We start from the raw sequence: 23,536 nt of genomic DNA, 5'->3' as shown, positions 1-23,536 counted from the left end.
TAACGCCCAAGCCCAGAGTTCAAGACCCACAACGGACCAAACAAAAAAAAATTAATGATTCTGTTGCAGTTGAATAATTGTAAACCTGGTCCTATTTGTTACAGCAGCTCAGCCTTTGTCACATTGACTACACTACCTTAACAATCATAATTAACCTATTTGTGGAAATATAGTGCTTACTAATGTCAGGCACTCCACCAAGCACTTTGGACTTGTTGAATCCAAACCCAGTAAGTAGTTCCTGATATTCTTCCCATTTATTTATAGACAAGGCCAGCAGACTGCAGAGAGATTAAAGTAACTCATCCCAGGTCTTCTGACTTGAAAGCCCATGCACTTGCAGCTTATGTCTTCTGTTTGTCACCCCTCTCTACTGTAATCTACCCTGCCCTGTGTCCCAAAAGCCCGCAAATGGACAACATGAACAGGACCTCTCCACTCTCTAGTTTATTCCTCAGATTTAGCTGGTGGGAAACCCAAACAAGAAAATGGCACACTGAAACAGATGGAAACCAAGGCATTTTTTTTTCTATCCACTCCAATCTCCATAGCCATCACTGGAAATCTATCTGGCACCCTAGCAGTGCTGCTCTGTCCCCACAAACCCGAGGGCCAGCAGCGGCTCTCCACTGTCCTGGTTCCAGCATGCCTGGACAATACCTTGCTGATTTCTCTCAACTCTGCATACATGTTGGCCTGTCTTCAACCATCCCTTTTGAGGCCTATTTATTTGGAGTCAGCACCCTGATGATACAGTATGTTTGTATTTCTGTAAACTTGGCATCTCCATTGTTTTTGCCACTCAGCATCAGTTCACCTCTTTGCTGATAGGAGAACCCACCTGCCCTATTCTGCTACACATGCTTCGGGAGGAGTTGACCCAATTCTAGGAGTAGGCAATGGGCCCAACCTAGCTAATCAGGACAATATGTTCTCCTGTCTTTAGTGATGGATTCTGAGTTCAGCATGGGTCCCAAATCGGGCCAGTGAGAATCAGCCCAGGCATTTCTGTGGTTACAATGGAAAAAAAAAAAAAAGTGTCTTTTTTTTGTGTGTGTGTGAGACTCCAATCTGAAAGTATGCTGGCCTAGAGTTTCTAACAGATACTGTACCTTTATATGGTTCCCAAGAATGAAGCCAGAGAGCAAAGCCAAGCCCCAGAACAGGTCAGAGATTAATCACATTGGTTAAGCCCCTGAATCCAACCATCCCCAAAGTCCTGGAACTCAGCTTTGATAACCTGACTCTCTCAGCCACAAAGGTACAGTAAGGTTTCTAGGACCCTGGGGAATTCCAGCTGTCACCAGGCAGTGCAAACCAAGGTGGAGAAAACCCAGGGAATCTGAGAGACGCATTATCCATCATGCAGGCCTGGAGAGCAGCAAGGAGGAGAGCGATGCTAGACCTTTGATGGAACTAGTTGAAATGTCCACTGCTTTGTCCTCACTTAGAACCCTGCTGGGCTCAGTTCCCACCACGACAAAGCCACACAATCCTTCTACTTGGCCCTCCTCATTCTACAGGGAAGAGGTGTTTGCCAAAGTGCAAATAGCAAGGCCAAAACAAAGACCCAGAATTTAAGCCACTGTCCTCTGGCTCAGCCTTCAGCCGCATAACAATAGGATCTCAACCAAATTATGAATACTATCCCTTCCCAGATACCCAGGGCAGCCAGTAGCTAAGTATGTAGGATCTGGAATCAGATTTAGGTCAGAATCTCAGGACTTGTTGCTAATAAGCTTCTCTTACAATAAATACTCTAACCTTTGTATCATGAAATCAAATAATGATACCAGAGCTGAAATTCTGCCCCTGTGAAGATACGGGCGAACTGATTGTAAAAATCATCCACTGGGGCTGGGAAGGTAGCTCAGCGGTAGAGTGCCTGCCTTGCAAGCATGAGGCCCTGGGTCCGATTCCTCAGCACCACATAAACAGAAAAAGCCCGAAGTGGTACTGTGGCTCCAGTGGTAGAGCGCTAGCCTTGAGCTGAAGAGCTGAGGGACAGCGCCCAAGCCGAGAGTTCAGGGCCCATGACCAGCAAAAAAAAAAAAAATCATCCACTTACTTCCAGAGTGATGGGTAAATATATAACTTTAACTTTTAGAATCTCACTTCCCTAGGTTCTCCCCACTTGATCCAATAATGTGTTAACTGTAGCAGAACAGAGAGATCTTAAGGACTTGATCTAACTCTAAGACCACTAGGTAAGTCTACTGCCTGAACGTGTTGTTGGATTTTTTTTTTTGTGCCAGTCCTGGGGCTTGAACTTAGGGACTGGGCTAGTATTCTACCACTTCAGCCACAGGTCCATTACCAGTTGTTGTTTGTTTGTTTGTGGTAGTTAATTGGAGAGAAGTGTTTCATGGACTTTCCTAGGCCACCTGGCTTTGAACTACAAACCTCAGCTCTCAGCCTTCTGAGTAGCTAGGATTACAGGCATGAGCCACTAACACCTGGCAGTGTTAGATATTTTTAAGATCATGCTTAGCATTGGTCCTTTTGGGGATTAAGTGAGAAGACACAGATAAAAGATAAGGTGGGGAATCTGGTTCAGAGTGAAGCAACTCAAGTGAGGTTGGCTATTTTTTTTTTTATTTTAATTTTATTTATTTATTTATTTTCGGTCGGTTGTGGGGCCTGAACTCTGGGCCTGGGCACTGTCCCTCAGCGCTTTAGCTCAAGGCTAGCACTCTACCACTTGAGCCACAGCACCACTTCTGGCTTATTTTGCTTATGTGGTTCTGAGGAATCGAACCCAGGGCCTCATGCATGCAAGGCAAGCGCTCTACCACTGAGCCACCTTCCAGGCCCCTGAGGTTGGCTATTAACATCGAGCTGAAGGGGACCCAGGTCTCAGAGTTGAGCATCCTGAACAGGTGCAGATGGATTATGACTGGCAGTCTAGGAACTGTCACAGAATCTCAAAATGATGCACAGCCCAGGTGTCATGGGCGGTCCTGCCTTGGCAACAGGGATGGCCAGAAGAACTATATGTGGTCCCTGGCAGTTCAGGACTGATCATCTTCAGTACCATCCCTGCTGGGATGCTGAGGTCCTATATCTTGTCTCCCTGAGACAAAGAAGCTGCTGGTGGGCTTTGCTTTTCTAGTGACTTAAGGAATCAGAAATGGACATTCCAAACTAAGGACATGTTATGGTTAAGATATGAAGTGTCCCCAGAAAAGTTCATGTGTTGAAGGTGTGGTCCTTAATGTCATGTTCAGAAATGGGACTCCTGTGAAATATAGCATGAGCTTCGGCATGGGGACCGTAACTTAATCAATAGATTGATCCATTGATGTATTCAAATTGGACTATTGGGAGGTGGTGGGAACTCTAGATGGGAAGTTCTGATCGAATGACACAGATACCTGAGACCCAGCCTTTGAGAGATATAATTTGTCCCAGGCCACTTCCTCTCTGTCTTTCTCTGCTTCCTGGCTATCATGAGTAGACAGCTTTGTTCCAGTACAGACTCTCTGCCATGATGTTCAGACTTATCTCAGGTCCAGTACAATGGGGACCAGTGATCATGGACTGAAACCTATAAAACAATGAGCCAAAATAAATCTTTCCTCTTTATTGATGTCAGGTATTTTATCACAGTGATGGAAAACTAACATAATTGCTAAGAAGGTAAGTTCTGGAGTCAGATGACTAAAGTTCAAATCCCAGTGATGTAGACTTGTATCAGTCACTTAACTACTTTGCGCCTCCATTTCCTCATCGGTTAAGTGGGAGTAGTAATAGCACCTGCCTCATAGAATTCTTATGGGGATTAAATTAAGTAATACATATTTAGGTAATACTTTAGGTAAATACAATCCTTAGGGGATGTATTCTAATGTGTCCAGTGGATGCCTGAACCTCAAGATAGCATCAAATCCTATAATTGAATGTCTTTTTCATTTTAACTCAGCCATGAGTTTTGTAGCCAGAGGTATGAAAGTAAAACTAGCACACATTTCTTTTTCTTCTTTACAGTTTTCATGGAAACAAGATTCATTCTTACTACAAATTCTAGCAATCAACATATACTTTTCCTTCTTTCCTTATTAAGTCTAGAACTTTCACCTTTTCCACTTAATGGAATACTTCTGGTACTTCTTTTCAACCTACTCGAATTGACAGTATAAGAGCAAATGTAAGCCAGATGCTAATGGCACATGCCTGTATCCTAGCTATTCAAGAGGCTAAGATCTGAGGATCATGATTCAAAGCCAGCCCTGGCAGGAAAATCCACGAGACTCTTACCTCCAATTAATCACCAAAAAGCTAGAAGTGGAGCTATGGCTCAAGTGATAGAGCACTAGCCTTGAGCAGAAAATGCTAAGGGGCAGTGCCCAGGCCTTGAATTCAAGCCCCAGTACCAGAACCAAAACAAAAAAAAAGAATGTCATATCCAGCAGAAGATGGAAGGATGAAGAAAAATTGTAGGAAATTTTATCAGGCTACTTAGAACTAGCACAGCATTTAAAACTCAGAATTTTTTTTATCTCCACAATTTTTTAAAACATTTTTGGACTGTGACTGACTCCTAGTAACTGGTATTGTGGAAAGTGAAGCCACAAATAAAGGCAGATTATTATAAAGTTCTAGACTAGCCGCCAGCATAAAGTAAGCACTCAATATAAGCTATTGTTAGTGGCTCAGGAGTCTAAGTGAAGCCATCTGATTCATGCCTACCTCATTCTACCCCATGTGACAATTTCTTCATCCTTCTTCTTGACATTTTCCCCCTTCTCCACTGGTTCTCCTGTACCAGCTCCCACATTTTAGAGATAGGGAGATCCAGAGTGAGAAAAGGTGTTGCCCAGGGTATTGTATAGAAGCACTATCAAAAATACCACTCCCATTTGCAGTTTTAGATACAGTTTGCAGCAGCCCATACTCTGTGCTTTGGATTAGAAATAGCATGACAGTTTTTCCCCATCTCTGTTCCCAGGGCTCAGATCAGGGAAGCTGCTTAGGAAGGCTAGGCTTTCAAACATGTCTCTCCGGGTGTGGTTCAGGTGATAGAGGGCCAGCCAATGACAAAAAGCGTCAGATACATGAGTTCGAATCGTAGTTTCAGACACATAAAAATCTCTCTCTCTCATGAGTCTCTCTCTAACCAAAAATGTCAGGGATGTGCCTCCCATCTGGAATGGTGGGTGCCACGGGCCATCCCCTGCTAAGATCCCAAAGGGGAGACATACCTTGTCACCAAGAAGGAAAATGGAACAGCAAAATGGGTTCAAGGAAAAATGGGATAGGTTCATAAAGAAGAGGGACAACCACTGTTTGCTTTCCAGGGAGTTTCTGGGACCAGATTTCCAGGCCAGTCCTTCCTGGGTAACAGGGCTGATCCCCAACACCCAAGGCCCTGCCCAATCCTACGCTGCTCTACAGCATCCGAGATTCTATTGGACCAATCTGCAGGTACCCCGCCCCCCGCCCCTTTACACACACACACACACACACATACACACACACACACACACACACACACACACACACACACACACACACACACACACACACACACACACACACACACACACACACCCCGCCGGCCTATCCTGGGGCGTCTGCTCCACTTTCACTCCCCTTTCCATCGCCTTGGGTTGGGAGCCCTCAGACACCACCCCAGCCCTGGCGGCTGGGCTGGGCTTAGGGGAGACCCCAAGTTGCCTAGAGGAGGTGTTCCTGGGGCTCTGAAGCCTTCCAGACCCGCTCAGTGTAAACCGCCTCGGGTTTGTGTCAACATCCGAGGCTGGAGTCTGGCGGCGGCTGGGGACCAGCTCCCTCTAGGAGACATCCACGCGAGAGGATGGGGAATGGAGGGGTCCGAGGGTGGGTAGACGGATCGTTCTGGGGAGAACCCCAAAGGCCTACTGGGGATCCTAGAGAAGGAAGGGCAGGGTCTGCCTCAGGGGGCATCTGGAGAATCGGGGCTGGAGGGAGCCCCCACCTAGCGCGGGGTAGGTCGAGGCGGGGGGGGGGGTAGGTCGGGGGGGGTGCTGTGCCTTGTGCGCACGCGAAAGCGGGTGGGCCGGTGCTGTCGCGCGCGAGCTGTGGACCACCCCACCCCCGCCCCGCCCCGCCCTCCCTCTCGGCAGCTCCCTGCCACCCGCCCCCCTCCAGTTTCGGGTGGGATCTGGGTGTGCAGGGGTCTCGTGTGGTGAGTCATCCCCTCTTCCTCCTCCACCGCCGCTGGGACCCAGGAAAGGCAGGCTTAGAGATTCGGCGGTGGTTCTTCCGTTTCTATAGTAACGGTGCGATTGTTTTTGTGAATCCACTTCAGTCATCCGTACTTTTTGCCCCAGACCATGGCCGGAGCTCTGAGTCTCAGAGTTGGGGGGAAAGATGAGGGGGTGGGGAGGGACAGTCCTCCCCACAGCCTGGAGACTCCAGGAGGGTTAGCGAGGGTGGGCGGGGAGCACCCCTGTGGCTGGGCCTCACTGGCCGCCCCATCCCCACCTGAAAGCGCGCCTGCCACTCAGCCCCAGAGGAGCCAATCCACAGCAAACTCCCTGGGATGGGGCGGGGCTCATGCAAATCGGTCGCCTGTGAGAGGCACATAGTGATACAAGAGCTGGGAGGCGTCTCAAGCGCGGACCTTGTAGAGCACAGCCTCCCGCCCGCGAGCCAGCTCCATCCCCGCGGTCAGCCGAGGCTCGGAGCCGTCCAGCAACCGGCCAGCGGCCTCAGGTAACGCGGGTGGGGCTGGATCCTAAGAGCAACCCAGCAGGGCGGAACCCAGGTCCCCTCTCCCCCCCCCCCCCCCACTTCCCATCCTTAGCTCCTAGCCCTTGCTCCATCATTCCCCCCCACTCTGGGTCTGTCGTAGACAGCAGGATCTGGAGGCCCCGTCCCTGGCCAGGGTTTTCATCCACTTCAGGTAGGGTCCCCAAGTCCAGGGAAGAAGGTACAATCTCCTTCTTAGCCTCAACACAGGTAAGAACAACCAACGCTCTCCCCCCGCCCCCCAGGGTACAGTGCCCGCTGGAGCTAGAGGAGACATCAGTCCCCCTCCCTCCTGTTGCCTTTGGAGATGGGTAGTCTGCCCAGCCCCAAGGCATCCTCCCACCCAGAGAACCCACACCCACCCCAGCAGTTGGCAGGACAGGGGACCTTGGCCTCTAAAGACAGCCCTACTTCATTGTCTCCACTTCCCACACCTCAAGTTGACACTCAGAGCATACCTGAGGGATGGATGACAGCCCCCCCTCCCACTGAAAGATTTCAAGTCACAGCTAGGCAGAACCCCATATTTGGTCTCTTTTTGTACTGACTAGAGGATAAAGCAGGAACTTAGCCAGCAGACCACCTATGTACCCTGTTAGTGGCTATCAAGGTTCCAGCCTCCACACCTACTTCCTCCCCTTTCACTTCTTACTGCTAAAGCACCACATCCACCTCTTTCAACCCTTACTGTTCTGACCTTCTTGTGCCTAGTTGCTCCCTCTCTTCCATCTTCCTGCTGTTCCTCCCTGAATTGTACTAAAGCTCCATGTGGACAGTATAGTTCTTTTCTCTAAAGTGGCCTAAGCCTGGAAACAGAAGTGGGTGAAAATCTTATCTTTGTCTCTGAGGCTATTTGGCTTTGGCCACATCTTTTCCTTCTCTGGTTCCTCGTGAATGGGGAAGAGAGCTGGACAGGATGGTATAGAATTGGATGAAATGGTCATGAACAGCCTTCCGATACACACTCTCTGGTTGAATGCTTATTGGAAGACAGAGCTCTGAACTTTTAGGACATTTCAGAGTGGGGCTCCAGGGGAGTTTCAACCCACAGTGAAGAAACATTGCTTCTTATCCAGGCCTTGATACAGGCCACCTCTCCTTCAGGCTCCTGTTCTTAGGCATCGCTCCTAGACCACCAACCCACCCTGGTATGGATGCTCCAAGTTAGAGGTGGTCAACAGGGCTCACCTTTTGTCACCCTGCTCTCATTAAAGATGGGGAGAAGATCTGGTGGTTATTTCTGCTGCTTGGAGAAGAGCAAAGGGAGGAGAGGAAAAAGAAAATCTCTTGACCAGGGAGCTATTGTCACCATGGCAACTGCCTCAGCACCAGTTCCTCTGAAGCTGGGCGAGAGTGTGGGATTATTGCCTTTTTCAGTCCCTCCCACCCTCACTGCTACCTCTCCACTCAAAGCCCACAGCCTTGCACCTTCTAGAAAACCCCCTTGAGCAGAGAGAGCAGAGGTTTTGTGCATGGTATAATGTCAGCTCCTTCTCAGCTGGAGGACAGCCCTCCAGAGGCTACTACTTCAACAACACATGCCCCCAGCTACATTCTGGCCTTCCTTTTGTTGCTGCTGGACTCTAGTTGACCTTGGGTGAACTCTTTCTTTCCCTGGCTCTTGATTCCATTGTCTGTGAAGTGGTTGTGATAGAAAGGGAGCACAGATAAACAAAGCAGAGTGTGTGTGCGTGGGGGGGGGGCACTGCTCCCTCACACGGAATCTTTGAGACATTCACTGAACATGGCCGAGTTCTAGGCTCTGACTGTGGCTTTCCGCAGGATGCTCCTGTGCTGGCACCAAGGAGGGAAGGAACCAGTGGGCAGACTCAGAAACAATGGCACAAGCACTTTTCTCACTATCCACATGTTTGAAAGCAGTCTGGACTTTGTTAGGAGAAGAAAGCTCCTTTTGCCATTGAGCAAAAAGAGTTAGAAAACCCCTGGCTCTGGCAGAGGTTGAATGAAAAGGCCTCTGCTGGAATCCTAGAACAACAAGTGAGGGTCAGAGAACTATGTATTTTGGGAGTTCCATGTGGTTTAACTGTGCCCAAAGTTTTGAGCTGTGCTGCTTGGCTAACTAATCAGACTGCTTATAAGCAACCAGAAGAGAAGGGATGGGCAGGAAAGGAAACTAGCTGAGCATATAGGTGCGGTGCATTCTGACTGTGAGAAGACTGACTTGAGAGGAGGAATAGGTATCCATGAGGAGAGCAGTGGGAAGTTAGACTAGACTAGACAGAGAGCACCTGCAGATCAGATTCTAGAATATTCTGGAGTTTCAGGGGGCCGACAATTATGACCATCTCTACCCAACACTGTAGTTTACAGGAATAGGGTCAGGGATAAATCACCTTGGAATAGAGGAATCAGAAGAAAGGCACTTCCTGTGAAGGAGATGAGCCCCATAGGCCTGGGCCTGCCTTGATTTCAGGCCCTTTAGCTGTGCCTTGGCCACAAAAATAGTGTAGGTTCTAGGAACTTGTCAACAGAAACTACAGGATTCAATGGCAAGTTGGACTTGGACAGTGAAAAGGGAAAGGAACATGTATATGTCCAGCTCCTGGGATGAGGGAGAAGATGAAGGGGTGTTGGAAGCAAATTGTCCCAGGTTGAGGGTGAGCCTAGCTGCTCACATGCTTATTCAGAGGTACCACTGGGCTCACGCATCAGAGACCTTGGCTTGGTGCTCAAGTAAAATGGTCCCACAAAGGCCAAAGGAAGATCAGAGTTATTTTTTTCCCAGCAGGCAGGTGTGGGTGGAGAGAGACTTTTCTAAGCAAGAGTAGCCATGGGTGGAGCTGTGGCTCAAGTGGTAAAGTGCTAGCTTTGAACACAAAAGCCCAGGGACAGCACCCTGACCCTGAGTTCAAGCCTCAGGACCGACACCAAAATAAATCAATCACCAGCCATCAGGGCTGAACATAACAGTTAAAAAAATGTAGCCATGATGTGGAGAGGATTGTCTAGGCAGGTGGCAGAGATTCAGCCTGGTGATTATCAGGACCCCTCTACTGACCTTCTGGGTACCTCCAAGCCACTGTTCTCCTTTCTTTCCACTTCAGTTTTCACTAAAGTAAGAGAATATGCTCCAAGGGCACTGCTGACTTTGACCTTGTTACTAAGAGCAATAATGGAGATAAGGAGAAAGTGGAGGGGGCTGGGACCAAATAGGGACTGGTAACAGGTTAAGGCCCCAGGAAACAAAGTGTAAGGAAGACAGAGTAGGGCAGGGAGGAGAAGGGGGGGGAAGGGGGGTTAAAAAGAGAGGGCCACACAGACACCACGACACACACAGACGTGTGCACGCTGACAGATTTGCAGCCTCACACACTGACACCCTCCCACACACAGACCCAGCCCTTCATGCAGACACGCAGGCACATCCCACAAAGACACTGCAGGAGAGGCTCTGCCTTCCCCCATCAGCCACCCCTGCCTCCAGCTTCTGCAGCTTCCTGGCAGATACAGAATCTTGGGCTTGGGGAGGGGCTAGCTGGGATACACCCTATCTCCTGCCTCTTCCCCTGCCTCTTGAAGGTGGTGTATTTCTCTCTCCCTGGCTTCTTGCAAGAGGATCAAATTCCTGATTGTCTGAGTGCACAGTTCCATGATCTTCCTCAAGGCCCTGTGGAGGAACGAAAGACTCAGGGATATACAATATCCTGTACTTAGCTTAAGGCACATGGAAACAAGCAACCCCAAATCACGTGGTTTAGGGTGTTGCCAGTAATAAAGATTAGTGGCCACCACTGGCCTAGGGTCAGTCAAAGACACCTCCCAGGTGTCCTGGAAAATCAAACTCTGTGGGGGCAAGTAAGAGTGTCCATCCAGCCTCTTGTCTTTCTAGCCAGTACCACCTTCAGCAAATGTTTCTTCTGGCAAAGGCCACTTGGTGGGCTCCCATTCCAGTAATGGTGATCTTCTCCCAAGCCTCCTTTTCAATAACACCACCTCCATCCACTCAGGCCCAAATCAGGACATCTATCTGGACTCCTATGACACTCTTACCCCTAGATCTAGTCATCAAGTTCTGCCAGTGCCCTCTCCTAATGTCTAGTCCATCCACAACCCAGTCCGAACAGGATCATCTGGCAACTGAAACATTTAGCGCCCCCTCCCTATTTTACCCACTTCCTCCTTTCCAAGTAACCAAAGAAATAATCCCAGCACCCAGATCCTGTAAGCACTTTGTAAGTGTTGAGGAATGAACTCTAGCATCAAAGCCCTTGCTTTGAACAGAACCTGGAGGTTCTGTTCCTATGGGTGAAGTCCGATCTCCTTGGCCTGGGTGGAAGGCCCTTTGTAGTCAGTCCTCTGCCTGGGACCAAAGATGAGTTATTGAAGGTTGGCTTGTATTAGCTTTATCTTCACCCCTAGCAAACGCACTTATAATGGACCTCAATAGATGCTCAGGGAGTTAATGAGTTAATGAAAAGCAGAATGTAATCAGGGTCATCAGTGTTCCAGGTTAAGATTTCTACTTAGATAAAGGAGAGCTTCCTGCTGGAGCAGCCCTGGAAAGCCTTGAGAGAACTTGAGAGACAGTACCTTAGGAATGCCTGAGGAACCATCTGCCTCAGGTTCCTGGTATGAGTAGAGCCTAGCCAGGAAGAAGGGGGCTGAGTGTAGAATTGTAGGACCTGAGGAAAGAAGAAGAGAGAAGAGGATGAAGGGGTATGCTGCAGCACTAGTCACCAAGAGGGTGCTGGACATCATCTCCTGTGAGGAGGGGGGTCTGTTCTGGGCAGCAGGATGTTGTGAGGAGAGGCCCTGTTTTGGGGGAGTGTCTTGAGAAGGGATGGACTGTCTTATGTATGGGGAGAGGCAAGGTTGATTTCTGTGGAAGGAAGTGGGTGAGGGAAGAAGTGCCCTGCTTACCAGTGGAGAGTCTTGTCTGGATGGGAACCCAGAAGAGGAGATCTGGAAGGAGGATTCTGGTGATGTGAGCATCAGCTCACTAGGAGAGGTGGAGGAAGGGGAAGAGGGGGACTTGGGGAACCACTATTGAGACAGGAATTTGCTCTGGGCCTTGTTGAGGGAGCTCCCTGTCTCCAGGCCCTGCAATGGGGAAGACCAATAGCAAGCTGGCCCCTGAGGTGCTGGAGGACCTGGTTCAGAACACGGAGTTCAGCGAGCAGGAGCTGAAGCAGTGGTATAAGGGCTTCCTGAAGGACTGCCCCAGCGGCATCCTCAACCTCGAGGAGTTCCAGCAGCTGTACATCAAGGTGCGCAGCAGGGTCCTGGGGTATCCAGGTGCCACCATGGGACAGGGAGGCGGAGGCACTGCAGGAGGATGAGGGGGGTGGTGAGGTTGCAGCTTCACCCCAACTGCCCATGCTTGCCTCAGTTCTTCCCCTACGGCGATGCCTCCAAGTTTGCCCAGCACGCCTTCCGCACCTTCGACAAGAATGGAGATGGCACCATCGACTTCCGGGAGTTCATCTGTGCCCTGTCTGTCACCTCCCGGGGCAGCTTCGAGCAGAAGCTTAACTGGGCTTTTGAGATGTACGACCTGGATGGGGATGGGCGCATCACGCGCCTGGAGATGCTGGAGATCATTGAGGTGCGGTAGGAATGGGGGCCTGCCAGGGCATGGTGGCTGCCCCTGTCCCCTGGGATTCTGGGAGCCTCCTGGCTGCTCCTGAGCTCTTCCCCATACACCAGCTCCTAGGATCCAAATGCAGGCCCACTGCTCAGTGTTTTTCCTCTGGGGTAGACACTGTCAAAAACCCTATTTCTCAGATGAGGAAAGGATAAGAAGTAGAGATTGATTTAAATCGAGGGAGCTGATTCCAGAGCCCAAGTGTACCAGTTCAGGAAACTCTAGAAGTAAGTATTGGCCAGACACCAGTGGCTCATGCCTGTAATCCTACCTACTTAGGAGGCTGAGATATAAAGGATCAGAGTTCAAAAACAGCCAAGGCAGAAAAGTCTGTGAGGGTTATCTCTAACCAGCAAAAAGCTAGAAATAGAGGTGTGGCTCAAGTGGTAGAGGGACAGCCTTGAGAAAAAGCTAAGGGATAGTGCCCAGGCCCTGAGTTCAAGCCTCAGTACTGGAACACACACACACACACACACACACACACACACACAGAGGGGAGAGAGAGAGAGTAAGAAAGGGATGAAAGGAAAAGAAAAGGCAAGTGTTGACTTTGATGTGTAGGACATTGTTTAAAGTTCCTGCTTTCATCATTCTTTCTGAGGAGGAAATAATCCCATGCCTTGGCAGGCAATAGAAAAAATAAATGAGGGGAGGGGAGAGTGAGTGATGGGGGAAAAATAATTTTATATAAGGTGGAAATGAGGATCAGCTTTAATAAGGTGAGGGAGCTAACCCTAGATGCGATTAGAGGAGGCATAAATGCCTGGAGATTGAGTTTGCAGGGTTCAAGGAGGGCCCTAAGGCAAGGGGAATAGAAGAGAGTTCCCCAACCTGGTTTGGTAGGGAGCCAGGAGCCCCCTCACTCAGCATCTCAGCCTGGGGAGGAGGCTTTGAGCTTATCTGGGTATGAATAGATGATGGCAGGCAGGGAGCACTGCAGATGCAGGAGGACCAGTGAGGAAACTTACTTCACAGTGCAGGTCAAAGCTGGTAGAGGCTGCGATAGTGAATAAGCTATTGAAGTGGTAGGAAGCAGGTGGCTATGGGGTCTACTGCAAAATTAAAGCTGATAAGTGGACGGTAAGATGGTGGAGGAGACAAGAATGGCAAGAGAATAGGCCATGGTGGTACCTGTCTGTAATCTCAGCACTTGGGAGGTTGAGACCAGAGGATGGGGCATTCTAAGCTAGCCTGGACTGTATACATAGTGAGATAACCCCTCCCCGCAAATGACATGAGGTTTCAGTCAGAACAATAGCAGAATGAAGTTGTTGCTTATTGAGAGGGAATGCCAGAGGAAGAGAAGGCAATGAGTGAAGACTTGGGCTTGAGACATGATTAATTCAATGCACTCATTAAATAGTCAGTCTTAATTACCATATATCACCTTCCAGTATCCTCACCACCTCCTGGTATTCCTCCCACCCCAGATCTTTTTATCCACTGCCTTCTGCTCACACCCCACTTCCTTGCCCCACCAGGCTATCTACAAGATGGTGGGTACCGTGATCATGATGCGCATGAACCAGGATGGGCTCACACCCCAGCAGCGTGTGGACAAGATCTTTAAGAAGATGGATCAGGACAAGGATGACCAGATTACCCTGGAGGAATTCAAGGAGGCAGCCAAAAGTGACCCATCCATTGTATTGCTGCTGCAATGTGACATGCAGAAGTAGAAGCTGGTGAGGGGCAGGGCCCCTGGCCAGGAGGGGCATGGTCACTTCCCAACCTGATGCCCTCTCTGGTTGGCCTTTCCCCAGAAGGAGGGGCACTCCAGCCTCATTCTCTAGCCCATCCCCTTCTCTGCCTTACTCCCTACAGTCAAGTTCCATGAGGGACCACCTCAACCCACAAAAGAGACAGGTCATCAGCTAGCCTGTCATCTCGCCCTACCCCTCAATCTTGACCTCCAAACCAACACCTGTTGGATATAGGGGAGTTGGCTTTCGCCCCAAGAAGTAGGGTTAAGGAGGAGAGGGCTAGAGTCTAGGTTTGAAATGCTCTTGATCATGCTTCTGTGGTTCGATAGGTTCCAGTCAAAGAACCAAATCCGGTCTGTCCTCTCCTAAGGACTCCGATCTCTTTTAGGTGGTCTGTGCCCTGCCCCTTCCACTCTACCTGGCCTCTCTGGACCCAGCCTTTGGAGCAATTATTCATTCCTTTCTTCAGCTAAGGATTTTTGAACACTTGTTTGATGCCAGGCACCTTCAAGGTGGTAAGAATATGGTCGTTTTACAAGCTACATACTGTGCCTGGTGGAAGTTCATGGACGTAATAGGACAACTTCCAGTGGGTCTCAACAGGGCTGTTAGCACAGCTGAAGAGAGGGTGTTGTCAGGCTGGCTCGTTCAGGGAGCTGTTTCTTTGTCCAGCTGAAGGAAAATGAAATGAAATGCACTTGGAAGTTTAGGTGTTATGTGAGTGGAAGTTTTAGGGGGGGAGGGAAAGCAATTTTATGTAATACTTATTTTTTTAGCACCCTCTAAAAGAGCTAAAGTCATTTTATTAGATTAAAATTTTCTCTTTATCACTTGGTTTCTTATTTTTTTTAAAAAAGGATTAAATGCTTATTATGGGGGGGGGGGGGAGCTGGGATCCAAAGGGGAAAAAAATCTCACCAGGCTTAACAGATATCTCCTTTTTTCTTGTCAGGCTAAGTCCTGAGCTGTCATCATTAGCAGTTTTTGCTGCTTCTGTTGTTTATTATCTTCTTCAATTCAGCAAGCAACTCTCTATATTGCACTTACTCAGGTCAGATAACAAACTTCAGAGGCAGAAACAACAGGTTTGCCAAGAGTGAGACAAGCCCATTTTGGTGGGCTTGGTGATTTGTTTCTGTGCATTGTTTAGTTTCAGGGATAGACTTGTTCTTTCACTGCTTCAGATGCAGAAGGAGCTAGAAGAAAAGGATCACCAGGCCAGGACCACTGTTTAGGCTTTCAGGCTGCATTTGTTGGACCAAATCCCTAAGAATGTACTGGGCATGTTCCATTTAAAAGGCTTTTGTTAAAGCCCCCTGCAATCCTATATATTACTCTCTAAGCATTGCTTTTTGATATGGGATCTGTGAGCTATACAGCTGCATGCTCTGACTGCTGGGGGGGAGGGGGTGGTCGGGGAGGGGCGGGATCTTGCTTCTTTAAGTCATTCATTTTCCTTTTTCTTCTGTACTTGTGATTTAAAAAATAGCTTTGATGTACAGTGACAGTTGACTTCCTTTGCAAGTGCAAGTGCACACAGTCTTGTATCTAGGTGCTGTCGGCCCAGGGTAAGAGTAAGGGAATGATTGCAAAGCAGTGGGAATGGCATCTGCAGAAGAGAGATGCTGTTTGCCACTTAGTGCTTAAATGCTCACCTGTCCTACCTCTCCGCAGATGAGAACTCTTGGAGAGGCTAACCTCTGGTCCCAAGCTCTATTGGACCATCTTTCTTGTGGCCTGTCCTGCCTATGACCAAGACACACAGTGAGGCTGGAGAGTTCACATTCTCAGGCAGTAACCAGCAGGCATTTATCCAGTAATGCTTTGTAGAATGTTCCATTGCTCTTAGGCAAGGCATGTCATGTGCTATCAGACAGCACCACAGTTAGCATCCATAAGTGTTCCACATCCTGGCTCAGCTGGGACCTGGACCTTCTGATGGAAGGCTTTTCACCAAGTGGGGCTCCTTTCCCATAAAGATTGAATCTTGCCTAATGCACAATCACACAGAATTCCTTGGCTTTCAATGGCTTGCCATCTATTCCATCTTAGTCTGTCTTCACAGCTCTGGGAGATGGAGTTTTCATGCCTCTTCTCTTGACTTGGATCCTGAGGTTCAGAGAGATGGAATCCCTTGTGCAAGAGTACACAGCCAGGAGGTGGGACAATGCCAAGACTTGAACCCAAGGCTCTTTAAGAGAATAAGAGAAGGGAAATCCTTCTTTGCTCTGCTCATTTTGTGTTTGATTTGTGCTGAGGTTGACTGTGGGACAAGCCAAGTTGGCTTTTGCCTTTTGAAATATCCTGCTGAGAAGTTCATGAGGCTATGGTCTTCCATACAGGAGGAGGAGCTTAGGTAAAGTCCTTACATTTTCAAGCATCCTGTTTTCTGCTTCTAGACAGTTCTGCTAATGGGTCAATGCTCTCCTGGGAGCAGTACCCTGGATCTGATTGAGAACCCAGAAGGATCTTTCACTGTCTTTACCACCATTTTTTTTTCCTAAGAGAACTAGATCTTTACAAGCCAGCAAGTAAACCCTGTCTAGGAAAGCATGTCTGACCACTCCAGTTTTTGGATATATCCAGGGGTGAGATTTGCTGGTCAGGCAAAGGGTCTCATGCCATGCTCAGCCCAGCAGAGCAAACACATATTGCCAGACCAGGAACCGGGGCTTCATTTTTCCTGATGAAAAGAGCCACCAGTTTTGCTCCCACATTCTCCTGGGTGTCCCAAGGACTATCGGCTTAGGAGTCCATTTGGTAGAGCACTGGCTTCACCTGGAGAAGAAAGACATGCCTCCTACCCTGCCCCAGACTTAAAAACACTAAGTTAGTACAGATTTATGCATGACTTACACCACACACACACACACACACACAAATATACAGACAGTTGAATCATTGACATCTTTTTGAAATCCAGTATCTTCTTATAGCATCTCTGGTTTGTAAGGCTCTAGACTCTACCTTCTGACATATTCTTACCTCATTCATCCTTTTGGGCTAAGAAGCCTCTTATTTCTTATTTCTAAAAATAATCAGCATAGGCTACTTCAAGAGCTATTCCAGTCCTCAGAGCTATAGTAGAGCTTATTTAACTTACCTTTAAATCAAAAATTAAGAAGAAGTAAATTCATAAGCAAAGGGATCAAGTCCTTTTTTTCCCCTGGCAATTATGACAGAGTCCCTAGAGGTGGAAATTCATCCTGCTGTAGAGAGAGAAGGTAGAGGTGGGATGGGAGGGAAAAATGAGAGAGATCAGAAGGGAAGAAGCTGGTCTTCCTAGGCAGGAGAGCAATCTGACACTGTAAATATTTTTACACAAAAAGTTATTAAAGCAACAACTATTTCCTGAAGATCCACCCTGGGTGAGGCTTTGTGTTGACTTTAGAGTTCCCTGTAGGGGAACAAGAATTCATTTCTTACATATTTTATTCATTGTTCTTAAAGAAAGAAATAATTCACAGTGTCAATTTAAAAGCCTCAGAAAAATATGAGACTTTTCTTTCTGAAATGTTGTTTTCTTTTTATCTTTGCCAAGACTGTGGAGGCAAGGTGGGGACTCCTGGGATTCATTTCTGCTTGGTGGAGGCTGGCCAGCCCCAGGGCCTTCTAAGCAGCTTGGGGAGGGAGAAGGGCTGGATGGCAGAGGAGGTATCTATTCACCATGAGTTCCCCAGTGTAGCCTCCCATCCCCTCCAGACATGCTGCTTCTGGCTGTGCCCACAGTGACTGTCCTCACTGTTCAACCCTGTGCTGTGTGGTGTGGTTTATTTTTCTCACTGACAATGAATAAAAGGTGTGACTGTGCCGTGGACTCCTGCTCTTCCCTCATCTGGGCTAGGGCTGGGGAGAAGAAAGGGAGAAGGGCCCCAGGGGCATCTCAGGAACCTTTCAGCCAAGGTCCTTGTTCTGGCAGAGACTCTGGTCACATGCAGGAACCAAATCTACTTAAAGGGAGTAAATCACAAGGGACAGAAACTAAAAATGATTGAGCTTCAAGAACTGGAACTAAGCCTCTCCCTTCTCACATCTGGGCCAACAGGACAGGATGGGCTCTTTTTCCTGGTCCCTCTGTGTGTGTGTGTGTGTGTGTGTGTGTGTGTGTTTGTGTGTGTTTGCGACATGTGCATGCACGTGCATGCTGGTGCTGGTACTGGGTCTTGAACTCAGGTCCTCTCTTGTTTGGCTTTTCCCACATATGAGCCACTGTTCCACTTCCTCCCCACCTTCAGACTCCTTGTTCTCACTGAATAAGGTGGCTATCCCTCCAACTCTGTATCAAGACTCATCAGTGACTGGCATCTCCCCTCTGTCTCATCTCTCTCGTCTTCTTCCTCCTCCTCCTCCTCCTCCTTTTTTTTTTTAACCAGTCCTGGAGCTTGAAACTCAGGACCTACTCACGGTCCCTGAGCTTCCTTTGCTCAAGGCTAGTGCTCTACCACTTGAGCCACAGTGCCACTTCTGGCTTTTTCTGTTTATGTGGTACTGAGGATTTGAACCCAGGGCTTCCTGCATGCTAGGCAAACACTCTACCACTAAGCCACATTCCCAGCCCCTCTTTTTCCTTCTTTTACTCCTCTCCTGAGACAAGGTTTTCCCATACAGCCCAGACTGGCCTTTAACTTAGGATCCTCCTACCTTAACCTCCTGAGTGCTAGGATGAGTGTGCATCACCAGACGTGGTTCTTAGTTCCAATTCCTGAGACAAAGGACCTACTTGGTTTAACTTATTTTCAGGGGCCAAAGAGAGCTAGGTTGGTGTCTTTCCTTAATCTAGTGATCTTAAGGCAATGCTGAGCACCAGTGGCTCATACCTGAGATAGATATGAGGATTAAGGTTTGAAGCCAACCAGGAAAGAAAAATCTGAGAGAGTCATATCTCCCATTAACCAGCAAAAAGCTGGAAGTAGAGGTGTGGCTTGAGTGGTAGAGCACTAGTCATGATAGTCACGAGTGAATTAACTAGGAAAGAGTGAGATGCTGAGTTCAAGCTGTAGTATGGTGCAGCGGCAAGAGGGTGGTGGTGGTGTGGAAACAATCTGAGTCCAGATCAGACAATGATATGTGCAGCCTGTGATCACACTTTCTCCAGAAGGAAGCTAACTGGGCACCTGCTGGGACTTTATGCCCTCTCTTTCAAGAGAAAAGCATCCTGCCAGATGCCGGTGGCTCACACCTGTAATCCTAGCTACTCAGGAGGCTGAGATCTGAGGATCGTGGTTCAAAGCCAGACTAGGCAGGAAAGTCCATGAAACTCTTATCTCCAATAAACCACCAGAAAACCAGAAGTGGCACTGTAGCTCAAGTGGTAGAGCACTAGCCTTAAGCTGAAGAGCTGAGGGACAGCATTCAGGCCCAGAGTTCAAGCCCCATGACCAACAAAAGAGAGAGAGGGAGAGAGAGGGGGGGGCATCCTAAGAGCTCAAGTCAGCAGCCAACGGTCAGTGTGAAAGAAGGCTAGGAGCAGGGTACTTATGTTGTCCTTTGCACAGATTGGGAAAACACATCCTTCTGAGAAGCCCCATAAGTATGTGACTAAGTAGTGGATAGCCTCTTCATACTAATTAGCAAAATATACCTCCTACTTCTGTACAACCACAGCCCAGCATAGTAAATTTAGTAAGTAACTTTCAACCCCATCTTACCTGGCTGGTCAACTACTGTAGTACAATGCTTCAACCCACAGGAACGCACTGCTAATCCTGAGATCCTCTAAACTGACCCAAACTTGAGAGTAAGAGTTAGTGATAAAGTGCACCTCACCAGGCATGGTAGCTTACACCTGTTATCCTAGCTACTCAGAAGGCTAACTTCTGAGGATCACAGCGCAAAGCCAGCCCAGGCAGGAAAGTCCAAGAGACTCTGATCTCCAATTAACTTCCAAAAATGAAGTGGAGCTGTGGCTTAAGTGGTAGCGTATTAGCCTTGAGCAAAAAACTTCAGGAACAGTGCTCAGGCCCTGAGTTCAAGCCCCAGGACTGTGTGTGTGTGTGTGTGTGTGTGTGTGTGTGTGTGTGTGTGTGTGTGTGTGTGTGTGTGTGTGTGTATGTCACATGCGAATGTGCAAGAAGTTGGGGGCAGGGTCTGCTGGAGGTTCCTGTTTCCTTCTGAAATGCTCTATTGCTTTGACAAGGATTTCCTCAAGGACACTGGGAGGGAGCGGCTCACTTGGCAGGAAGCAATTAGGACAGAAGAGACTAACTTGGCCTCTGGGTAACCATGAACCTGAGGAGGTGACTCAGAAGCCTGAGAAGTTGGGCTTCTGTTCCAAGCTGAAGCCCTGTGTGTGTGTGGGGGGGGGGGGGGGAGGGGGGGAAGTGGGGAAGGCAGGAAAGAATGGGAAGTCTTACCCCCTGTCTATCTTGGTCTGCAAAGGTACTGGGTTGCCTTCTCCCCACGTCCCTCTCAATCTCTCACTCAGCCAAGTAAGCCACTTCCTGCTTTCAGTCATACCCTCCGTGCCCTCCGCCTCCTCCACCTGCCGTTAACAAGCCAGGCTGACCATGTCAGCCTCTTCAAGGGCTCCCTTTCCTTCCAGGATGACCTAGGCCTTTAATGACCCTCAAGGTCCTGCACAATCTGGCACCAGCTAACATCAGGAGCCTCATTCTGCCTCATTCTGCTCCCATTCTCCTTCTGCACTCTGCAATGAGCTACCCCGAGTTAATCTCCCTTGTTTTGTTACAGAGGCTCTTGGGCTTGTCTTCAGACACAAATCATTTCCCTTTCCTGGACTATCTTTTCCCCTGCCTCAGTGATTTTCTCAACGAAGCTTTCACAACCCTCCAACAGCAGGCCTCTCAGATTTATAGTCCACTGTAGTCAACAAGCCTTCTTGTGTGTTTCTTTATTGTCCTCCCACCCCCTGCCTTCATTTTTAAGACAATGTAGCTCAGATTGGCTTTAAATTCTCCATTTTCCTGCCTCAGCCTTTCGGATGCTGGGATTACAGGTATGCACCACTATATCGAGCATCGTGGGAGTTTTGTTGTTGTTGTTGTTGTTCTTGTTTGTCCATTTAGACAAAGAAAGGAAGGCTCATAGAATAGTAAATCTGGAACTTAAACTCAGGACATCTCCTACCACCAAGGCCATTGCTTATTGTGTTTTCTCAGTCATGGGAATGAGTCATTCATTTTTATTCTGTTTCTCTGTCTCTCTCTCTCCTCTAATTTTTTTTGTCTTTTTTGGTACTAGAGATCGAACCCAGGATGTTGTAGTTGTTAGACAAGTGCTTTGCCACTGAGTTACTTGCCAGCCACTCTTTCTTTCTTCCTTTCTCTTCCTCCTTCCCTCTGCCTCTACTTCTTCCATGTTCTTTCACCTGCCACAAGAAAGATGGGTCTCCAGCTCATATCACCACTACTATATTCTGGTCAAGGGCCAAGCTATAAGAAGAAGGCAGCATGTGCTCAAGGGTTTACTAAATATAAGTCAACAGGGCCAAGAATGCTGCGGCAGTGCTGTCCAGGCAAGCTCAAAGGCAAAGGGGGCTGCTCTTGACTTATTCATCTGAAGAAATGTTGGACATAGACTGAAAGTATTGATTAGAACCTAGAAATGCAGAGCCATTAGGTTCAGGAACCCTGAATCTAACCAGCTGTCAAGGAACAACCAGCAAGTCAGAGGGGATGGCAAAAACCTCCAAAGGGTGGAAAGAACCGTTGAGTATCATTGATTTCTTCCAAAGGGAGTCTAGGGAACATTCTTAGAAGTTCTAAACTGTGAATCAGGGCAAGATAATTTGATAACAAGAAACAGAGGCTCACTCGTGTCATCGTGAGTAAAAGGAAATGGATTAGGCAGGACTTGGTTATAAGTGGGCAAAACCTAACTCTAACAAGCTTAAGAAAACAAAGTGACTTTGGGTTCACATCATTAAGAATGTCAGGCCCTGCTAGACCCAGAAGGTCACTGTGGCAACATCTCTCCTCCTGCTTCGATTTTCTCTCTGCAACCCTATTGTCCTTTCAGGTGGGCTTCTTCCATGTTTTCAGCTGCTAGAGGGAAAGATGGAAAGCATGGTTTCTTTCACAGATCCTCTCCTGCACTCAGCTCATCTTTCCCGTCTTTATCTGCTGGTCAGCTACTTCTGCTCAGAGACATTCTACCCAAAGCCACTCTGCTTAACATTGCATATAACCACAGCCAGCAAAGGCTCCTCCAACCAGGCCTTGACACAGGTCTGAAAGCCATGAAGCCAGCCAGCCATAGATGGAAGCCTCTGAAACCATGAGTCAAAATAAACCTTTGCTTCTTTTAAGCTGTAGCAAGTGTTTTGTCATAACAGTGAAAGTCTTAAACACAATTGGCTGCTTCCTCCTCCTCTTCCTTCTCCTTTGCTTCCTCCTTTCCTACTCCCTCTAATTTATTTATTTGTTTATTTATTTATTTGTCAGTCATGGGGCCTGAGCTCTGGGCCTAGGCACTGTCCCTCAGCTCTTCAGCTCAAGGCTAGCGCTCTACCACTGGAGCCACAGTGCCACTTCCCGCTTTTTTCTGCTTATGTGGTGCTGAGGAATGGAACTCAGGGCCTCATGCGTGTGAGGCAAGCACTCTACCACTCTTCCAACTTCCCAGACCCCTTTCTCCCTCCCACTCCCTTCCTCCTTTTATCCTCTTAATGCTGAGGACTGAATCCAGGGTATCACACTTGCAAAGCACAGGCTGTACATTTTTTTCTTTTTTGGTCAGTCATGGGGCTTGAACTCAGGGCCTGGGTGCTGTCCTTGAGGTTTTTTTTTACTCATAGCTAGTGCTCTAGCACTTTGAGCCACAGTACCACTTCTGGTTTGCTGGTGGTTAACTGGAGATAAGAGTCTCACTGACTTTTCTTCCCAGACTGGCTTCAAACCATGACCCTCAGATCTCAGCTTCCTAAGGAGCTAGGATTACAGGCATGAGTCACCAGTTCCCAGCTCAGACTGTTCCACTGAGTTACACCCCAACCCCTCTATTGGCTCTATAGAGCCTTTCTGACCATGAAGCATTTCTAGCAGAATAGTCCACACATATTTAGGTGGCTCTCAGGACAGCAAAAATGGAATCTGCAAGGCCTCTTCAGGCTTAAGTTTGAAACCACAACAAAGCATCCACGAAACAGCATGCTTTTAGTCAAAGCAAGTCACAGGGTCAGCCTCTACTGAACTCCATGGCTAGGTGGGAGGACTGGTACCATCACATTGCCAAAAGAGCAGCAGGATGGGAGAGGGTTGGGCTGTGACTGGATACGATCTACTAGTAAGTCTGGAAAAGGACCAATCTAAACATACTTCCCCCAATCCTCAGCTTTTTATTGTTGTTCCCCTTTCCTCCCACAGGGTGCTTGCTTGGTTCCTCCTAGCGCTGTGGAGGCTCAGTAGAGCCTCCATTCTGTACCTCCTCCCAGGCAGAGGCCCCTCCTGGATAAACCAGTGTTGCTCCTGCTTCTCTGTCCCCTTCCTGTGCCCCTCTGAGAGATGATGGCTGGGCCCTGAAATGGGTGGTATTCACA

The 23,536-nt window shown here is 48.3% G+C and overlaps 1 protein-coding gene across 1 annotated transcript; it reads left to right on the top strand.

The window, feature by feature from the left end:
• Positions 1-11,780: 11,780 nt before the first annotated feature.
• On the top strand, positions 11,781-14,633 carry Hpcal4 (hippocalcin like 4). The gene is made up of 3 exons (XM_042683064.1): positions 11,781-11,960; positions 12,083-12,298; positions 13,819-14,633. Exons 1-3 carry the CDS (start codon positions 11,799-11,801, stop codon positions 14,014-14,016), a joined length of 576 nt encoding a protein of 191 aa, XP_042538998.1. The 5' UTR covers positions 11,781-11,798; the 3' UTR covers positions 14,017-14,633.
• Positions 14,634-23,536: the final 8,903 nt, after the last annotated feature.

The sequence above is a fragment of the Dipodomys spectabilis genome, unplaced genomic scaffold (assembly GCF_019054845.1).
Source record: "Dipodomys spectabilis isolate Male_0828 unplaced genomic scaffold, ASM1905484v1 ptg000002l, whole genome shotgun sequence".
NCBI lineage: Eukaryota > Metazoa > Chordata > Mammalia > Rodentia > Heteromyidae > Dipodomys > Dipodomys spectabilis.
The sequence above is the reverse complement of the archived record's forward strand: the minus strand, read 5'-3'. Positions and strand labels throughout refer to the sequence as shown.